General features: G+C 43.6%; 1 protein-coding gene and 1 long non-coding RNA gene across 3 annotated transcripts; one reads left to right on the forward strand and one right to left on the reverse strand.

The window, feature by feature from the left end:
* Nucleotides 1-4,192: 4,192 nt before the first annotated feature.
* On the reverse strand, nucleotides 4,193-19,525 carry fam83c (family with sequence similarity 83 member C). The gene is made up of 5 exons (XM_026166548.1): nucleotides 18,295-19,525; nucleotides 12,585-12,752; nucleotides 11,720-11,844; nucleotides 6,269-6,505; nucleotides 4,193-6,039 (listed from the first exon to the last, which is right to left on the reverse strand). The coding sequence occupies exons 1-5, from the start codon at nucleotides 18,808-18,810 to the stop codon at nucleotides 5,283-5,285; spliced, it is 1,803 nt and encodes a 600-aa protein (XP_026022333.1). The 5' UTR covers nucleotides 18,811-19,525; the 3' UTR covers nucleotides 4,193-5,282.
* On the forward strand, nucleotides 11,742-16,416 carry LOC113021801 (uncharacterized). 2 transcript variants are annotated; one of them, XR_003272362.1, is made up of 5 exons: nucleotides 11,742-11,808; nucleotides 12,049-12,117; nucleotides 13,592-13,770; nucleotides 14,379-14,479; nucleotides 14,567-16,416. It is a non-coding gene; the product is annotated as an uncharacterized LOC113021801 (long non-coding RNA). The 2 variants fall into 2 exon arrangements; XR_003272361.1 differs by having other exon boundaries at nucleotides 14,379-16,416.
* Nucleotides 19,526-20,079: the final 554 nt, after the last annotated feature.

A 20,079-nucleotide genomic window follows, 5' to 3' on the forward strand; every position in this document is an offset into this window, starting at 1 on the left:
CAGCCAAGTCATTGATCAGCTAATGTCATCAAAAATGTTCCAGCAGCACAAACACGGGGCTCCAGTTAGCTGAGGGGAGGCCTAGCACACAGCTAACAGCTGCAGCCACTAGTGATGGGTCGTTCGCGAACGAAATGGCTCTTAGAGCCGACTCTTTGACGTGAACGACGCAAGCCGGCTCCTTATCGCGAGCCGTCACGTGGGTTTTTTTTTTTTCTTTCTCTCAGCCTCTCTCTCGCACTTTTTTCCCGCTTCACTCTGCACGCGAGCCTTGTGCTTTACGCTGGGCAGAGGGGGGAGGGGCGGTAGTTACACTCAGTAGCACAGGAACAGAGCCAGAGAGAGAGAAAGAGAGGCAGGGACAACAACATTAGAAAGGTATAGTAATCATCCACAACTATTTTCGGTTGCAGATGATAAAGGATTGAGAAAGTTTATTCATGCAGGTCCATATGACAGAGAATATGCATGTTCTTTTAGTTTTCATATTATAATTTATATTTAATTGTGTTGTGGTTTGCAGTGTTTTGTGTTCTTTTCACTTTAAATTTGTGAAAGGAAAAAGCTGAAAATTTAAATAGTTAAAACTTGAAATGTGAATAGTTGATTTTTGTATTATATGATTTATTTATTACATTTTATGTGGAGTGAATAAATCAAAGTATATTTACGGTGGCCCCTAGAGACAAAGCACATACAAACTTCAAATCACGTACGAACTCTGAAGCATGTACAAACTCCAAAACACGTAAAAACACGTACAAACTCCAAAACACGTAAAAACTCCAAAACACGTAAAAACACGTACAAACTCCGAAGCACGTAAAAACTCAGAAGCATTTAAAAACTCAGAAGCACATAAAAACTCAAAACACGTACAAAAGACAACAGAAGTGCTCCAGGATGCTGGGCGCAGTGTTGAGCCTTTGTTATCTTGTGGCTACACAAGCCAGCAAGTACCAACGACCGGATTTGGTGTGTGGTAATAACAGGTAAATGAACTTTTTTTTAAATTATTTGAATATATATATGAGTGCCTGTGTATAAATACACAAACAATACACACATGCTTTCAATTGTGTAATTTAAGTGATCTAGTAGCTCTGCTTTGGAAGTTCAGTTCATGCTAGAAACGTGTTTTGGAGTTTGTACGTGTTTTGTCTCTAGGGGCCACCGCATATATTTATATATAAACATATATAAATAAAACCACTTGTTTTTACGTTAGTAATTCCTTTTGTGCATAATTTTATATTATTGTTAATAATAAATTAATTAAAGCAACAAAACAACCTGAAGAGCCGGTTCGGAGCCGAAAGAGCCGGCTCTTTTTAGTGAGCCGAACCGAAAGAGCCGGATCTCTAAAAAGAGCCGGAAATCCCATCACTAGCAGCCACCTGTCAGTCAAAGAGACCACGCCCCCAGCCACAACCTTTAAGCCTGAATACAATTTAAACAGGTGAGTTCAAACATTCAGTTGTTATGAAGGAGAAAATTATTTATAGGGATCAAAGCAGCTTTCTATCAGTGTTTGGGGTTCTTACTCAAAAATAAATTACTTTTTAAAACTAATTACTGTTACTTGCTCCAGGGAGTAATTAAGTAATTTGTTACTTGTTACATTATTTTTGCGTTACTCTGACCTGTTAATAATATAAACCTTAGGTTACAGTCCTGCACACTCACATAAATCCCTTTGATAATAAAAACACACATACAGTGTTTGTGTATTAACACAAAGCTGAACACAAGCCCAAACAGAAACTTCACTGCTGGCAGGAGAGCTGCGGAGCAGGTTTTTAACCCCACGAGTTCATCAAGTGTAGCTGACAGTTAAAAAAAACAAAGTCTGGGCTGTGAGCCGGCATGCAGTAACCCTAACAAACCAGCATGAGTACACCTGTGACTGTAACAACCAGAGCTGCGTGTGAAACGGCTCACATCTCCACCTTTACATTAATGCTCCCAAACTTTGACTGCGTGACAAATGAAACTGTCTTTATGTTAGTTTAGCTTTACAGCACCCCGGCGGCTCGTGCGCTCGTTTCCTGCACACAAAGAGATATTTTAGTCTTGGTGTTTGTCTCGTGAATTATGGATTTGTGTTCCAGTTTAGGGACTTTTGGGAGAGATTTCTTGGATGATCCATTGTTCACATATCTCTGCAAGCTTTATTAACTTACATTGTTCGTGCTGCGTCCTGTGACCCAGAGCCCCGTCTGGACTTCCTGACAGGAAAACCTTCAGTGCTGAGGCCCAGTGGGAAACACCAAGCCTATGTTTGGACACAGATTTAAACATGGCTGCAACGTTCTCCCTCCACTGACCTGCTACAGACCACAACCTGCTCCTGGTGTCACCCACTCATAGTTTGTAGTTACAACAGAAGGAGCATTCAAAAGCTGTCAATTTTTTAGGAATACTCGGAATAATTTCATTTTTTGTTTTAGCGATGGTGCACAAGAAAGTCAATCTTTAGGGAGCTGAAGGTGGACTCCTGTGGAAGTACAGGAACATCATTCCAACTCCATCGTCTGAGGACATTGTTTACTCTTTGTCTGCACTCAAAGGGCTGCTGGAGAATATTTTTCATGACACCCTTCGCCACTCAAAGAACAGAGCATGGATGATAACAACAGACGTGACACTGATTAAATCAGAAGTAACATGAACAGTATGAAAGGAGGAGTATGGGTGGAGGTATGGTTGACAAGCAGCTTGCAGAGGCAGCAGCAGGTATGCACCTGAAGCAGTTTATGCCTCAATCACACAGGCCTAGAGACCAGTCAGTGACTCCATGGTAACCACTGGTTGCTAGGGAAATGTGTTTATTATTCAGCTGGTGAGTGGTTGCTGGAGGTTGCTGCACCAAAAACCTTGTTGCAGTTACTTTGGTTGCCAGTGCCGATTGCCCGTAAATTGCATGGAAGACACCAACTTCAGCAACCTTCAGCAACCAGTTGGACAATGCACGTATGAGCTCATCGGCTTAGCTGACGTGACTGGCAACATCCCTGCAACCCTGAAATGACTGATTCTTTGTGAAACATGACATCAGGGAGGAAGTAAAACGATGCTTTTCCAAGCACCCTCCAGGGTCTCACCATCACATTTGGACAAATAATCTTCAGGTCTGAAGGAAAGTTCAGACAATCAAGGGAAATTGAATTGATGCATATTTAGTCAAAATGTTTGTTCTTTAACCAATATTAGTTAATAAGTTGGCTGTCATTGCTCCTGCTGTTTCTCCCGTATTATAGTGATGTTTCCACAAAACATTCTTAAATGAAATACAGGCAGGAATCATTTTACTCGGTTTTATGGAAAAATGAACACTGAACTCAACTTTACCTTCATGTTTTTATTAAATTTTGTTCATCTTACAAATTAAAAACAACTTAAACACACAAAATTAACTTCAAGTTCACATTCTCCAGTAATCTGTAAAAATAAAGTCGAAGAGTGTTTTTCTTAACAATGACCCAACTTCATGTATATACAGTATAATGTACATTACATGGGAAAACATATACAAATAAATCAAATGTCCAGCTGATTTGGGGGCAAATAAAAACAGAAGGCGCCCACTGAATGAGCAGTAAACAAAAGACACACATCAGAACTATTGATCGGTATCAATCCTTATTGCTTAGAGTGATTTTACGTCCTCATCTGCTGCTCCACTGAGGAGGAATCACTGCGGTGCAGAGTGATGAAGAGCATAATAATTAATCATTTATATACAAATCTACAAGCTTGCTGTAAAACTGTGCAGCGGGAGGAACGAGCCTCCGTTACGAGGAAAGCTGAGGAACATAAATGTAGATTCTCGACACAGATCGTCTCATCCGACGTAAACAAAATGCCCTACGACCCTACGACCCGACTTTCCCAGAACATGACGAGCACCACGAAACATCCTGGCGTTGCTTCTACTATTCACAGCACAGATCGCTCCCTGTGCCGAACAACGAAAGTAAAACTGTGACCGAGACTAACCGAGGCCGCTGGAGACAGGCTGTCGCAAATGTGACTGCAAACCTTAAGGCAGGATGATCAAGGCACGTGTTGTCGTATTCCCAGGAGCAAAGGTTACTAAACTTCACTTTACTGTTTGTGACTGGATGTGAGATTTCTGTCAGGCTGCGTATTTCCAGGTTTGGGCTTGTTGGAATAAACTGTAGAGTTCAAATTGATTAATCATCTTTATTTTGATTGAATGATTGTTTCACTTATAGTCACGATTAAACAATAATGATATGTTATCTTTAATCTTCTTAAAGATTCTCATTGTCATCGCTTTAACAGTGCAAACTGAATATTTTGAGAGATTTTAATTTTTCCCATAATAAAAAATCTTATGTTTTACTTAGTGGTAGCACATGGCATGACTTGTTTACAGAGCAGAAACAGTCGACTGTCAGAATAAAAGTCTTTGTTTGGTGGGTGACTCACTGATCCCTTCATTTACTTAATGAGAACAAAAAGAAATGAAACAAAAAATAACCTCAGATTCAAACTTCTCCAATAAGAACTGTGGAAGTCGCGTCACAACATGAAACCCAACAATGTGATCGTATTAAACTGCAGAATTTCAGCAGTATTAGTGTCAATGATCTTTTTTTAAACCGTCACCATATTGAGAGCTGAGCCCCAGGCTGGGATCCAGTCAGATAAACGTTAGTTTCCATCTGAATGTAGCATAAACGTTCACTAAAGGCGAGAAAAATCTCTGTGGAGGAAACAATTCTTCAGCCCTGTTATTACAAATATTATCATAATCTTAAAAAAAGAACAATAACTGCAGAATCCTAAGTTTACCCAAAGGAAGAATTCAAACTGTTGCTCAGGAATGTCGCCGAGTATAAAAATGTAAAGAAATGCCCACATGAAAGCCTCTGGAGTGTTGAAGGCAAAAATTCACATTTCGATGGTTTTCACGTGTCAGCAAACAGTCAGTGGCTTATCTTTGAAACCTATTTCACCTATGAGAACATATTTACTCAGGTAGTGACTGTAGTTGAATCATGAAGTGCAGATTTAGTAAAAGTGTGATTTGTTTGGTAAACTATGACCTCAAAAAAAGCCAAAAACCTCTCGTTTGATAAACGGGAAACCACGCAGAGCCAAAATGGCTCCTCAAGAGTCTTAGTTTCCTGTAGGGCTGAGGTCTGAAGACCAAACTTGAGCAATTTCCAAGATCTCAGGGTCTTTTCTTTGTAATATAAGATACCAGATGAATGTTCCGGAGTCACAACCTCTCTGATGGTTGGCCTTCCAGTCTAATTCGTGCCCTTGAGCTCAAAGCGGCTGTACACTTGCTTGGGCTTCATCTTGTTGTATTGGTTCACCAGGTCCAGCTTGCTGTGGCCCAGCGTCATTCGTTTCTGGTCCTTCCGGCTTATTATACCGACCGGAGAAAGCGGCGGCGGTGGACTCTGCTGACTCTCCGGCTCAGTTGGAGAAAGGTCCGGTCCTCCCCAGGGTGAGCCGTGAGGAGACGGAGTCCTCCGGAAGTTGTAGGCGTCCCTGTCTTTAGAGTTGGATGACAGGAAGTAATCTGAAAGCTTGTTGAACATCCCGCTGGGGAGCCTCTGCTTAGGCGGCGGTTTGGTGTCATTGACTGGGGAGGGTATTGAGGAGGGGAAGAGATCTTGTTTGTGATCGTACAGCCCCAAACCCTGAAACTTGGTAGAGGTTCCACCAATATTTCCCCGCAAGACATCTGCTGTGTTGGGTTTGTTCCACTCGATACCCATCGCTTGACCGTAGGCCGGTGGCGGGCGATCGGGAATTGGGGCGAAATTGATTCCCCCATTAGCAGAGCTTCGCCCTCCTGGTGTAGGGGTCTGTCCTCCCGATCGGTCGCTCAGTCCTCTTCTTTCAGGGCTCAGGTGGGAGCCAGCTGCAGCCTCCTTATCATGACTTTGCGTGACCTTGTAGACCGTGTTTGAGGACATTCCAGGTGCAGCCTTCACACTGGAGATGCTGTTACTCGATTGGCTGCTAGAGTTTTCGGAGCACCCCCTGTCCCGCTGCCTGTGGAAGAAGAAAAGTTAAAAGTGGCACACTGAAGTTCTGTTGATTTCATAGAGAGATTATATTTCCATCATGATGTCACATAAATCAAGTTTCAAAGAGTTTTTGCGGCAGCTGTCATTCACATAATTAACTCAGGAAAAAAGCTTCTGATGAAACTCGGAAAAAACTAAAACCTTGACAGTAATCAGAATGAAAGCGTCTCCCCTTACAGCGAATACCTTCTTACCTTTCAGACAGTAGATCCAGCCCGTGGCCTGGGCTGAGCCCCAGAGCCAGGCCGGGGGCAATCATGGGAGGGTACGGTGGGTAGTACGGCATCCCGTCCTCCTCCGGGTTGTAGAAACAGTCGATGATCTGGGAGTCGGCGTACAAACAGCGAAACTCTCGGTCAAAGCTGTCAGCGATGCGCCCCGAGAAATGCATCACCATGTTGCTGTGCACCTGAGCCGACAACCAGGTGAAACTGGAGAGAAGAGGTCAAAGGTTAGAGTCAGACATCTGCCTCCTCTGTTTTTTGGATTTAAGCATACATAACAGAGTACAAGGTGTGAGATGGATGAGCTATTGAAATAGAACCACACTCTTCCCCATAAACTTCCTTCACATCCGATGAATGAAAATCAGGTCGAGCGATCGGCATTTTGACCGGCAGCCATCGCAGAAGCATGAGAACAAAGGGACATAACCTGTCCTCCTCTGAGGGATCGAAAAATAGCAACCAAGCTGAAAAATCCAGATGTGCCTGAGAAGATGACCCTGAATGGAAGATCTGCCGAATGCAACTTAACTCAAGTTTTGGATTTTTTTCCTGAGACCTTTATGAACTTTTGGACTTGAACTATTTTACTGCTGATCTGGTAAATGGCCTGTATTTGTATAGCGCTTTACTTAGTCCCTATGGACCCCAAACTGCTTTACACTGCATTCAGTCATCCACACATTCACACACTGGTGATGGCAATCGCACTGACAGAGGCACTGACTGGTACTCAAAGGGAACTTACTATAAATGCATTAATGTGTGTTTAAGTAATAAGTATATAACAATAATTATTGAACTATATGTGTTTAAAGACAGAAAGGCCAAAGTGAATTTTAGGTGCAGTCGCCTCTCTGCAGGTGCTGGACGGCAGCAGCTGAGATGGATTTGTCAAAGTTCTGATTTGAACCTCGCTCAGCAGCATTTAGCAGTATTTGATGCATCAGTTATGTAAAAGATCAAATCACACTCGGTGCAGCTGCCGATTACCAGGTGGCATTTCAAGTACAATGAGTTCACGCAGATAAAAATCAGAAAGTGAAAGCAGTTCTGGATAAGAGCCTGAATAGATCGAGGCTTGATGTTTGTCATGTGTGACAGGTTTTTCTGCCATCATGTGCATGAAATCTCAAAATTATGAAACACAAACTGAGGCTGAGACTCGGTACCTCTCAGCTGTGTCTGTGTAAATTATCTCCCTCCACCTCCAGCTGATAAACAGCCCTGCAGTGAGTGTTAACTATTTCCTGGATGATGATGAGTCAGTGCAATGACTCATCAGTTTATCAGCTGGCGAGAGGTGGACGCGAGGTGCACGAACACCGAAGGCGTCTAACTGAGCAGCAGACACTTTACTGCATTTATGTGCAGGCGAGACAAAGGTTCAGCATTAGACGACCACACAGACGTCTGAGTTTTAGCCACATTACAAAGTTTCTACAACTAAAAGATTAAGATGTTCGACACCTTTTCATTAACAAGTCACAAAATGTACCAGCTGTTTACAGATACACAAAGCAGGGTGAGTGGGTGGATGGATGGTGCGTTAGCCGAGCACCAGCACACCCTCATCAACACCAACCATCATGATACATGTTTGTTTAAACAAGCTTTAAACAGCATATTGTTTAACAATAATACTCATGTTAGAGCCAGCATTACTAACATACACTCTGACCGGTCTGAGCTGCTAACAGCAGGGGCCTTTGTTTTGTTGTTAGCCATTTAGCTAATCGCATATTTGCTACTTTAGCCAAACTAGCATTCGTGCACATTTAAACCCTGCAGAAGGACTCGTTTTCAAGGACACCTCGTACTTCTACAGACACAAGTTAATGACACAGAGTCTGTATCTGTTTCATCTCCATAAACAGAACCTGTAATACATTACTAGACTTTGTATTGTGTATTTAAATGACAGCAGAGTGTTTGGGTTGAAGAGCAAAGTGCCAGCTAAGTTTGTCCCTGTAATATCTGATCTCAGGCCAGTTGGCAGATTTGATTCTGATTTGCACAAATGTGAACCGGACAGCATCTCAATGATATCAGAGCAGGTGTAATTCATAGTTTAACTGATTCACTGGCATCTTCAAAGCAACACAAAGAACTTTAATACTCATGGAAACTTAAAAGGAAATTTACAGATTTACGAAACCGATTCTTTTCTGATTGTAATCAAGCCATTACAGACTTGACTGTGTGAGAACAAAGCAAGACAACCTCAGAGGAACCTGCAGGACGGCGTTCCTCAGCACTAAACCACTCAGTGCTCAGCTATGTTTGATATGATTCATCTGAATTCCTGATTAGTTCTGAAGAAGAACAGCTCAGAGCACACCTTCATTATCTAAACACCCGATACACATAAATGGTAATTTTACTGTCTTCCGGTTCAGATCATTAAAGTTGTGGTTTAATTAACAAACAAGTCATAGAACTGTAAATGAGGTCGCGTTAGGATGCTCAGCCGTTTAAGATGAACTGTTTCCAGTTACCTGCTGCTTCCTGGAGCACTTAAAGCCTTTGTGACAGTGCACCTGTTAGCTGTTCAGGTGATAAATGTCTATACTGAAAGCATTCAGCCTGAACGTGCTTCACAGGACTTTACCCCCATTTATAGCTTCATAAACAAATACTACTTCTGAGGACCATAAAGTAGACTGGAGCTAGTGTGTTTCTGTTGTCTGATTGGCCGTTGTTGGGTGGTTGCCTCTGAGATTGCTGTGTTGGGGTCTTTTTGGTAATATTTGCATAGTTTTTTTGCTGGTTGCTGTGGATCTCTATTGTGTTGCTCTTTACTGGTTGCCTTACTTGCCCTTTGAAATATACTGGTTTCTGTTGATGCTTAGGACATCACGGTCTCGTTTTAGCTTTAAACGATTTACTGCAAATGTTATATATTCTTTGAGATTAGCAGATTCAGATATTCTCTGCATAATATCCGGTAATCTGTGTTGATATTTGGTTCTCAAACAAGCTAATCAGTTTTACAGCTACAGGCTCGGCGCTTCCCAGGAATCAAGTTACTTTTATTTGATCCAATATTGAAGTGATAAAGTTTGTAGTAGGTGTAGCAGAGGGGGTGACCTCACCCTTCATTCCACAATCAGCAATGGAATTAGAAGCCTGTCAGCCTGCGGGACTCCGCCCTCTTACCTGCTACATACCTGAAGCAACACTTAATCCTCCCAAAACAACACTGTGTGTTGCAAAATTAGAGTTCCTTTGAATGTAAAAGACAAAACAGAATCAATTTAATGAAACAAGAAGCAGAGCAGGGCAGAGGTGAAAACATAGAGAAGGAGACGAGTGTGCGAGTGAATGAATGAAGGCGACACACCTGAAACAGGTGACTAAGGTTAAAGAACGAGTATGAAAATATTTCCACTCAAGTATGTTTTGCAAACTATGAATGTTGAGCTGACTACGTAGAAATCTACAGGAAAATGGAGTACGGTGTTCAGAAAGGATCAATCCCGACTTCGTCCTTTGGACAGCGTGTTTCCCCAGACTTCACTGTGGCGCTGCCTTTAAGATTAGATGCAGGGAACAAAGACCTTAAAGCTCAGCACAGATAATAGGAGAGGCTTTAAGGTGACTGCAGTGTGTGCCATGATGTATACATACCTGTGTACAGGAACTATGACCTAAACAACGAGTCCAAAAAAAGCCTTAACTAGCTCCGTACAATCAGCAGCTGTCTGCAAAGTTAACTCAATATAAATTTGTCCCAGAGTTTTACGAGCACCGTGCAGCTGCGTGACACAAAGTCGTTAAAATCACCAGAATTTTACAGCACAAACTGTCCACCAGCTTCACGGCTATATTACAGCAACACACACACACACACACTTTGAAGCACATCACAGGGACTTGTAGTCTTTTCCTTGAGACTTAAACAGTCCGAGTCGTCTACAAGAATTTAACCATTTAAATTTTGTGGTTTAATCCCTTTAAGGAAGACGAGTCCCGAGATTTACAGACTCAGTGCAACATGAATAAAACAAAAACAGCTAAAAAAACCCCATGGTGCTCCGTCTGAGCTGCGGATGAGTAAGCGACAGCAGAATTCACACTAAATTTCTGCTTTGAAACTTTCCAAACACGTTTTAAGCCCTTTTTCAAGATGAAACACTAAATTCTGCTGCTAGAGCTGCTCACACCTCAGTGCTGCTGTAGTCATCTATGTTTCAAACCCCACTAAGAGTCAGGATATATATAGGATATACAGTATATATATATAAATAAATAAAGCCCTGCGAGAGATTATAACTGACAGGTAAATGAAATAAGCAGCTTATATCAGGCTCATCTGCAGGGCGACAGTTTTATTCTAGCACTCCAGGTTGTTGCTATCAAGGCTGACGAGCGCACGGCCGTTTGTGAGCGTGCGTGGAGAGACGATGCGCTCATCAAACATTTGCATCTCCTAAATGGTCCTGCCTCTTTGCGAGTGGTTATAGGGCTGGCCGTGGCTGCCCCGTGGCTCTGCTCCTATGGACGGTAGGCCTGACTGATGAAAAGCATCACAATCTAGTAAATAATGATCTTTTTCAGCAGTTTAAAAAAAGAAGCATCAATGAGGTCTCTGCTGGTGCCTGCAGCTCTCATCCTTACCCACCTGCTGAGTGTGTCGATGTAATTACAGGTATTACTCAGGTATTCCCACAGCAGCTCGTGGCCTACAGTTGCTCAGCTGCACAACGCGAGCTTTGTCACGCTGCTTATCCGATCAGACAAACCCATCACGCCGTCCGAGCTCCGCCAGCTTCCTGCTGTAATCTGCTGCTGGATGCAAAGTCGGTGCGAGGCTGCTAAAAGGAGAACGGCCCGCTCGGCTCAGCTGACATTAGACACGTTTTTATGTTTGCATTTTATTCCTGCTGCAGTTTTTACCTTTTTACTACAGCCAAGTAAAAGCAAAGCAACATTACACGGGTATAAGACCATCGCAGCTGCAGCGGTGCTGCTGTTTGCCTTTATTTAGTTCAGTAAGACGTCCAAACTTCTGCTTCTCTCCGAGCCTAAGAATGACCGACCGTTTTATCCCTCTGTCCCTCAGTCGCATACAGTGAAGATAAAAGATGGACGCGGCTACAGTGACATGACACACGGGTTAGTTAAGTCTTGGAACCCTGAGCCGAGCGTTTCAGCTTTAACTTCACTTCTTCTAAGGAAAGTGCTGCAGTCCCACATGTTACAGAGAATATCCTTAAAGCAGCTTGATGCACTGACTGTGTGCACTCAAAGAAAGACTGAGGAACAGGAAATATGTCAACTGCAGGAGGAAGACGATCTTCATTCGAAGAGCAAGATTTGTATTTGGTTCATCTTTTAAGGACTGTGTGTGTGTGCTTGTGTGTGTGTGTGTGTGTGTGTGTGTGTGTGTGTGTGTGTGTGCGCGCGCATGTTCCTCACCTGTAGGATCCGGCGATGACCTCGTCACAGTCGATGATCATGAACTTCTCCAGGACTTGTCCGGTGAATTTCTTGCCGCTCTTGGTGCAGTACGTGTCGCCACAAACGCTGCGAACACGCATGTTCTGCACACACACACACACACACACACACACACACACACACACACACACACACACACACACACACACACGAGGAAGATGAAATTATAAACAGCAATTTCATGGATCCAGAAACAATAAGCTGTTGTTCTTGTAAAGACCATAAAACTTTTAATTTGACCTGAAATCTCGTTTCTCAAACATGGAAAAAGTTTCAACTCTTTACAGACGAACCAGCAGAACAAGCAAGAACACCGACTTCATCACATCTGACCGACAAAGTCGTCACTTTGAGATGTAAGAGATTTTACGTCTTTTTTTCACTATTTCAATGATAAATACATTAACTGGCAAAAAGCGGATGAATAATTCCAGCTTCTAATGGGACTTCTTACAGGTTCAGTCTCATTGTTATTCTCTTTAAGACTCTAATGTCGGCCTTTGGTGTGCCCCATCTTTGAAATAAGCTGCTCTGGCTCCGCCTCCTTTAAAACAGCTTTATTCTAACTGGTTGTTACAAATAAATGGAAGATTTCTACAGTAGGTGGGCGGGGCTTCTCAGCTGTGCCTGAAATGACCATATTTGGGATGTTTTCTTTCTATGACATCCTGCAGAGTCAGGAATGGAAAAAACTGCGAGGCCCGAGCTCTGGGGATTACGTGCAGTCAGTTCACTTTCTCCTGTTTAATATGAGCGCCTGAGGGCGTCGCTCATGTTTGCCCCTCGCGGCCCTGCAGTCAGTGCTGCTGTGTGCTGTACTTACACTGAGGTGAGAGTTCTGAATATCCAGCGCGGAGCACATGCCTGTGAAGTGTCCGAGGTTCTTCTCGTCCAGCAGGATGTAGACGGGGACTCTGCGCTTGTTGGACGCCTCCATGAGGTCGCAGAGCAGGTCCACGTCCGTGAACACGTCCATCACCACGGCAATCACCTGCAGGAAAGCCAGACGTTAGCACAAAGTGTTTAGTGGACATTTCACGAGCCTCTTTATGAATCTGCGAGGATCACCCTGACCCTCACCGCTCAGGACCAAAGGTGTTTCAGAAGCTGCTGACTGAACTTTGTTCTTGTTCCTGTGATCTGAGTTTCCACGCACAGAGCAGGTTTACGGTTATTTCCTCTCAGGTTTAAGATTTCACTGTCTCTTGAAAACTCTCCTGTCGTCTCTGATCCATAAAGCCGACCTTTGTTCAGCTCGGCCTCTCAGTCACTGAGCTGTCTTTACTGACTCTGGATGTTGTATAAGTTAGAAACTCCAGAATATAGGCCAAACTGTGAGGGTTTAATAGGTTAGAAACTGGAGCAAAGTGAAGAAATTATCAGAAAACAATTAACTGACGCACTGCAGCTTCATCAGTCGAGTTAAACTTGAAATAAAGCCTGACTTCTCTCTCGGGGACGTCCCTGCTCCGGTCACAGGCTGCAATGACCTTCGTTTTCGGTGCTTCTCCTCTGAGTAAAATCCTGGATCCAGATCTTTCCTGTCATGTATTTTTCAGCTTAAAATTCTGAAATTCAGCTTGTGGATGAAACCCGAGATAAACCCGACTGAAACGCAAACGTGTAGATCTGTTTAAAAGTCAGCTTCTGTTTGTGCTGTGTACCAGTCGATTACTGGGGTCTTAAAGAAAACATGATGACTGATTTTTTACTGTTTCTAAGCAGATTTGAGGTCATTTGTTTAAGTTTTTAAGTCTGTTACACTCCATGACCTGTAATTTAACTGCCTCATGCTGCTTTTTGTTTTTCATGTCATTTATCTCCTAAAAGTTTCAGAGGTCAACATATGTTCAAGTTATCCATGTGATACAAGCCTGCACTCTGCACACACTCTGGGAGGGGATATCCCTAATATGGTCATCTCAGGTACCGAAGCCCCACCCTCCTGCTGTTCAGATCTTCGAGGGGCAGCCAATCAGACTGAAGTTGACTGAAATAGCTCGTTTCAGGTCGGGTCATGCAAAGCTACACCTGGCCTTAGTTTGTAGGTTTAACACACAATAATAACATGGACTGACAACCACTAGCACTTTATATACCTCTGTAGAAACTATCTACACCCTCACTTATCTTAACTGCACTACTGTATAGCTCTGTGTAAATAATCATTCTGTACATTCGATAATCTTTAATCCTACAACTGTTTGCAACTTGCACAGTTCCCATTTCTGTATAGCTGTATATCTCAGATTCTGTAAAGTTATTTATTTCATATTCTGTATAGTTTTTCATATTTATATCCTGTTCATATCCTGTACATAGCTTGTACTCACTACAGCCTTTACATACTTAGTTATAGAATATTCACAACATACTTCATACCGTGTACATTATAACATACCATAATAGACCCATTTCTGTAATATACTCACATATCTATATTATTGCTAATATTTATTGTAATATATCTATATCACTAAAGCACTTCTGGATGGATGCAAACTGCATTTCGTTGCCCTGTACCTGTGCATGTGCAATGACAATAAAGTTGAATTCTATTCTATTCTATTCTATTTAGCCCGAGATAATCAGGCTCAGGTTTTAATCTGTTCCTCAGGCTAAAACTGGAGGTCAAAGGTCATTCACAGTTACAACCCTCAATGCTATATCTGAGGAAATCAGGTCAGCTGAGTGAGTGACCTGTGAGAGACGCTAAAGGTGAGCGGGGTTAACATTTTCACTCGTGGGCCATCATCATGAAATTTCTCTGCTGATTACTGACGTTAGAATTATTTCTTTATGCAGGCCAAGTCTGCTCAGCTGTGGAGCAAAGGACAACTCTCTGAAGTCAACAGGGACAAACTGCTGTTTGTTTACTGCTTTGAGCCCACTGGAGGTGTTTCATTGACTGCTGTTTGAGCAAAACCAAACACTGTCGGGGGGCTCTGGGTATCTGACGCACAGCTTCAGAATTTTCTGACATTTTTTGATCTAAACAATAAAAAAAATTCCATTTAAATACAGGAAGTAAAAAGCGTTCTTGGAAAAACTGAATTTCTCAGAAGAGCACTTTTATTAAAACAACGTGCAGATTTGAGTAGAGCTCCCAGATTTATGACCTATGAAAAGATAATTGCAGCTTCACAGAGTCTCCACAGCTGGATTAACCTGTTCTGTGTCCCCGGGGTAAAGCCGTGCTGCTCAGGCCCACTGATGGTGTTAAAGTGGGAGGAGCTAAAACAGCTCGTTTCAGGCTGCACAAAGGCCCAGACTAAGATACACGAGGCTTATTTCATACTGAGAATCATGCAAAGCTGCTGTAACAGAGCCCAAGGATGAAAACCTGCAGCAGGATGGGTTTGCATTAAGGCTGCACCGTGACATTTTCATTTTTTAGCTATTTAAAAACATTTATGAATCTTTTAAAGTAAATGAATAAAAATAATCTCTCACATCTTCAGATATCTTTAAAATCCAAGACATTTGATTTATTTTATTTTATGTGGGACAAAGAAAAGCTCCAGATCTTGTCAGAAGGTGCAATAATCACAAAAACCTGTAGATAATCCTATTTGTATCAGCTGATCAACTAATCAATAATCCATTTAACTCCAGTTTGAGTTAGATTGTGTCTGAAGAATTCACTGTAAGCTTATGTAATAGTATTATCATACCTTAAGTTTTGCAATATTATGATATTTTGTTTGTAAGGTGATGTAATGAGATTACAATGTTTGACTGGTAGTAAATCGTTAGTAAAACTGGTAATGACTTTTATCTGACCCAGCTGAACACATGCATCTGCCTTTAATGAGCTGCTGTCATTGAAACAGAGGGACTCCGGGGGTCCGGGCCCCGGGGCCACTGCACACTCTGCTTTAACTTAAATTAATAATGAAGACTGCTGCGCTGCTCACCTGCAGGCCGGATGCTGCAGGATGGTTTTACTCTGAGCCAGGCCTGCGTCCTGATTCACTTCATTTGCATTTAGGTTTATCTGTCACTAAATTAAGGAGGTCAAAGTTCAGTTACTCTCCTAATATGCTGAAATGAAGCGAAAAGAGCTGTTGGAGGAACAAACGTGCAGCTCTGAGAGCAGCTGTTTGTCTGCTGCATCAACCAACTGACGAAATGCATCCAGAGTGTCATTTGATCTGAAACCCGCTGAGTCGGCACAGACGTGTGGGAAAGAGGTCGGCGTCTGAGAGAAAACAGCTTCTCCTGCACGGACGCACAGACTGGTCAGGTTCATGTAAAAAAACGCCTCACATTAAACACGTCTATTTATACACACAGGAGGAGGAAGTGACTCACACGCAGCGCGTGCCCGACTGTCTGCCAACAAACCTACGGAGCTTCTCATTTGACTGTTACGTGATCGCTGATCGGGAGACGACGTGCAAAACGCTCTGAATGTAAAGTTACAGAAAGTCTGAGAAGCGGCGGAAAACTTGGTTTAAGGGTCTTTGATCTGTCGCCTCGTGGTTGTTTTTGTGGAGGTCACGAATACAGCAAAGAGGTCGGGGGCGCCGGGGGGGTCAGCGGGCGCCGTGCGGGGTCAGAGTCTCTGTTTAAAAAGAAGCTTTACACTAGACGAAGAAATACCAACAAACAGATGCCAAAACTAAGCGATGGAAACCTGCTACCACACACACACACACACACACACACACACACACACACACACACACCATCTGCAAAGAGACAAGAGAAACAAAAAAGGAGAAAAAGGCTGCAGCGTCAGTGCAAGATTATAAAAGCTACATAATGAATAAAAAACAGCTACTCGACAAGGAAAAGTACTGCAGACCAACACAAAGGTTCAAGAGTAACACAAACCTGTCTCACATGCCTCAAACACAAAAGACGACTTTAAAAGAGACTCAAAGTCAGCGAGAACGAAGAAAATGATGCAAATGTTAAACAGACACAAAAGATGGAAACTACACCGCAGTGTGCGTGTGTGTGTGTGTGTGTGTGTGTGTGTGTGTGTGTGTGTGTGTGTGTGTGTGTGTGTGTGTGTGTGTGTGTGAGAGAGTGTGTGTGTGTGTGTGTGTGTGTGTGTGTGTGTGTGTGTGTGTGTGTGTGTGTGTGTGTGTGTGTGTGTGTGTGTGTGTGTGTGTGAGAGAGAGCTCGGGGGTTTGTTCCTAAACAGCGGGCAGTGTGACAGCCAGCCCTCTGCTCCCTGGACCTCGAGCAGCCGGCCTCGAGCTCACAAGCTGATAAGAAGAGATCAAAGATGGCGGGCGGGCCCCGGCCTGCTCGCGCTGTTTGTAAGCAAGCCGGGTGAAAAATGCTCCAGGGACGGATCCACGCAGTGAGCTGCACCTCTGTTACTCCAAATGAAGACTTTGTCCTGGTTTCGAGCCTCCACACTCGTGCGTCATCATTAAAAGGACAAAAATGGACAAAAGTGCAAAGATTTTTTCCATTTCTCGACTTCAGCTGCCAAACGACGTGTCAACAGCAGCGTCTCAGCCTCAGTGTTATTACCGTGTTGAGCAGCGACTGTAACGTTTGATCTAATCTCAGCTTCAAGAGGAAATTCAGCCTGACTTTAGTCAGTTATAATGATTTCCCTTTGTTCATTTGACTGTATTCAGGCTTCATTTCCTTCTTTGTTATCATCTCTTTGAAGCCGTTTCACTGGTCGCATTATTGGCACGTAGCACTTGTGTTGACTCCGTCTGTGCGCAGCACTTAAAGCTGCTCTGATCAGCCTGAAACGTGCAGCACAGCTCAGGCTTACAGACAGCGCTACACTGGGAGTAATAATGGGCAGAATATGTCTTTGAGCGCAGAGCTGCTCCACACACAGAGTGAGGTCACTGATCCCAGCTGCTGACAGACGACTGTGTTTACACAGTGCGCCACAAACTGGTCTAACATGCAGAGAGCGACATGCTTTGGATCACACTAAACATTTAGCTGCAGTAACTCAGCTTTAAAAAAAATCATTTTGCACATAGTTTACACTTGAATATGTTTCCAGCTCTCCACATCTGAAGCTTTTATTTTGTCCTGTCTGATGTTTTCACAGGTTTGAGGTGGACACAACGTGACTGCTGAGAACTTGGTTGGACTTTATTTATAAGAAGCTTTTTCACAGTGTGTTATGAACCCCAACGAGAAAGCTGCTGCTTTGTTTCTGTGACTTATGTCAAAGGTCACCAGGATAAACTCTCCTGGTCCAGCTGCAGCTTTCAGTCTGAAAAATGCAGCTTTTGAGACAAAATCATTTCCAGCTTTTCTCTAAAGAATAAGAATAAATAATCCGAGTTTACAGATGTGTGACTGGACTGTGGGAGACTATAAGAGCACAAATATTCAGACCACTGTGAGAACAAAGCACACACTCATCAATAATACAGTCTGAGCTTTGACCTCTGCTCTGCCGTGACTGACCGATCAGCTGCTGGCTGCTTTCAGGAATAATCGACTAATCGATGCAAAGCGGCCTCCTGTTTCAGGCTGTTTAATAAAAGATCGCAGACAGAGATGATTCTGTTTCCGGTCCCTCAGAGCGCTCTTACCTTCTTGGCCTTGTTGATCAGGGACCTGATGAGGTCTTTGATGTTGTGGCTTTTGTCTCTCTGGAAGTAGATCTGAGTCTCCGACGGTCCGTATCTCGTCGGTGTGTCCGGCCAGCCGAGCTCCAGCATCGGCGGCTCCTCGTCGGACATCATGGGGAAGTAAGTTCCAGAAGTTAGCTCGGACACGGCGTCCCCGTCCCCGAAGTCCCGGTCCCCGGGCCCTACGCCGTTGCTGTCGGAGCCGCCGCACGTCTTGCTGGCCGCATGCTGCGTGATGTAGTGGATCTCCAGCGGGGAGAGGAAGTTCACCTCCCGCTCCTCGGTCAGCACCTTGCGGTACTCCTTCTCCCCGTGCTCCAGCAGTGCGTCCGTGGCCAGCCGGGCCGCCTCGTTGTGGCTCAGCTCCAGCGTGGAGCCCTGCCGCCACGGGTTCTTCACCTCCTCCAGGCGGGTGGCGAGCTTGCCCAGCGGCTTCCTGCCGTTAGAGGCCGGCCTCAGGCCCTCGGAGCTGATCATGGTGCTGCTGCGGTCAGCAGGTGCGGGATTAGGCGGGTACACCGGGTCTCTGACCCCCCCTCCCCCGGGATTTGAATAGAGAAATAAGGTGCGCGGGGAGGTCGGGGCAGGAACTACCTGCTGCTCTGCTCCGGGAACATTGAAGAAAATCCCAAAGTGCGGATTATGTGAGACCACAGCGGGCAGTAATCCGCCCCGGCAGGAGCAGCCCTCCGCTTAATCACTCACAGAGTCCTGGGAGTTAAAGGCGCAGTTCAGTCCTTCTCTGAACAGTCCGAGCCCGCAGCAGCTGCTGTGTCTGCTGCGCCCTGACGCTCCTAATGGTCCCCCCTTCTCTGGTTCCCGGTGCGCTGAGCAGGATGTGAAGTCCCAAGAGCCTCTTCAGCGCAACGGCCGCCTCCTCTCCCTCAGCCCGTGTGTGTCCGTGTGTGTGTGAGAGAGACAAAGTGTGTGTGTGTGTCAGTGTCAGGTGTGCAGCTTCTGTTCACCTGGCTCTACCTGTCCCGTCCCCGATCTCGGACGTGGACAAGCACCTCCCATCATTCCCGTTGTCAAGCCAACCGACTCACAATAGGTAACCCACCCCTTTGAGAGGACTTTCAAAATAAAGCTCCAAGAGAAAGCGGGAGAGAGAGAGAGCGAGAGAGCGCTGCAAATAAGTAGTTTAGTAAATTAACAAAACAGTAATATATATACGCGTGAAAACGATTACACTGAAACACAGCTACAACAAACATTTGAAAATAAATGTTAAAATAAAAAGATGTGATATAAATTGACATACAGACCAAAGCAATAATGAAAAAAAACTTTTTCTCATTGATATCATCTTAAATGTATCAATATAATGGGACAGAGCTACATATATGATGTATATGGGAAAAATCTGTTATAACAGATAACCGCAATAAATGATAGAAAACCTAAAAGTGATTGATATAAAAGATAAATGAGGAAAAAAGTCTAAAAAGATTCACATGAGCTAAAATTTATGGATAAAAGTAACATTAAAAAGTGATATATCAGTCTTACAGTGGACATAAATCTTCTGAAATAAAGCTAAAAGTCATATAAAAAGTGAAATGCTATTTGATATAAAAGTTGAAACACATATTTAAACAGTTGGAATAATGCTCGGATGGTTGGATCTCAGTTTCAATCCACATTGAATTCACTTTGAGCGCTTATATATTGCGTTTCTGTGCTTTTATTTTGAAGGGGACATTTCCCTAATTTTGTCCCTGTGATGTGGCTTTAGCTTCTTTTTGT

The sequence above is a fragment of the Astatotilapia calliptera genome, chromosome 5 (genome assembly GCF_900246225.1).
Source record: "Astatotilapia calliptera chromosome 5, fAstCal1.2, whole genome shotgun sequence".
NCBI classification, from domain to species: domain Eukaryota; kingdom Metazoa; phylum Chordata; class Actinopteri; order Cichliformes; family Cichlidae; genus Astatotilapia; species Astatotilapia calliptera.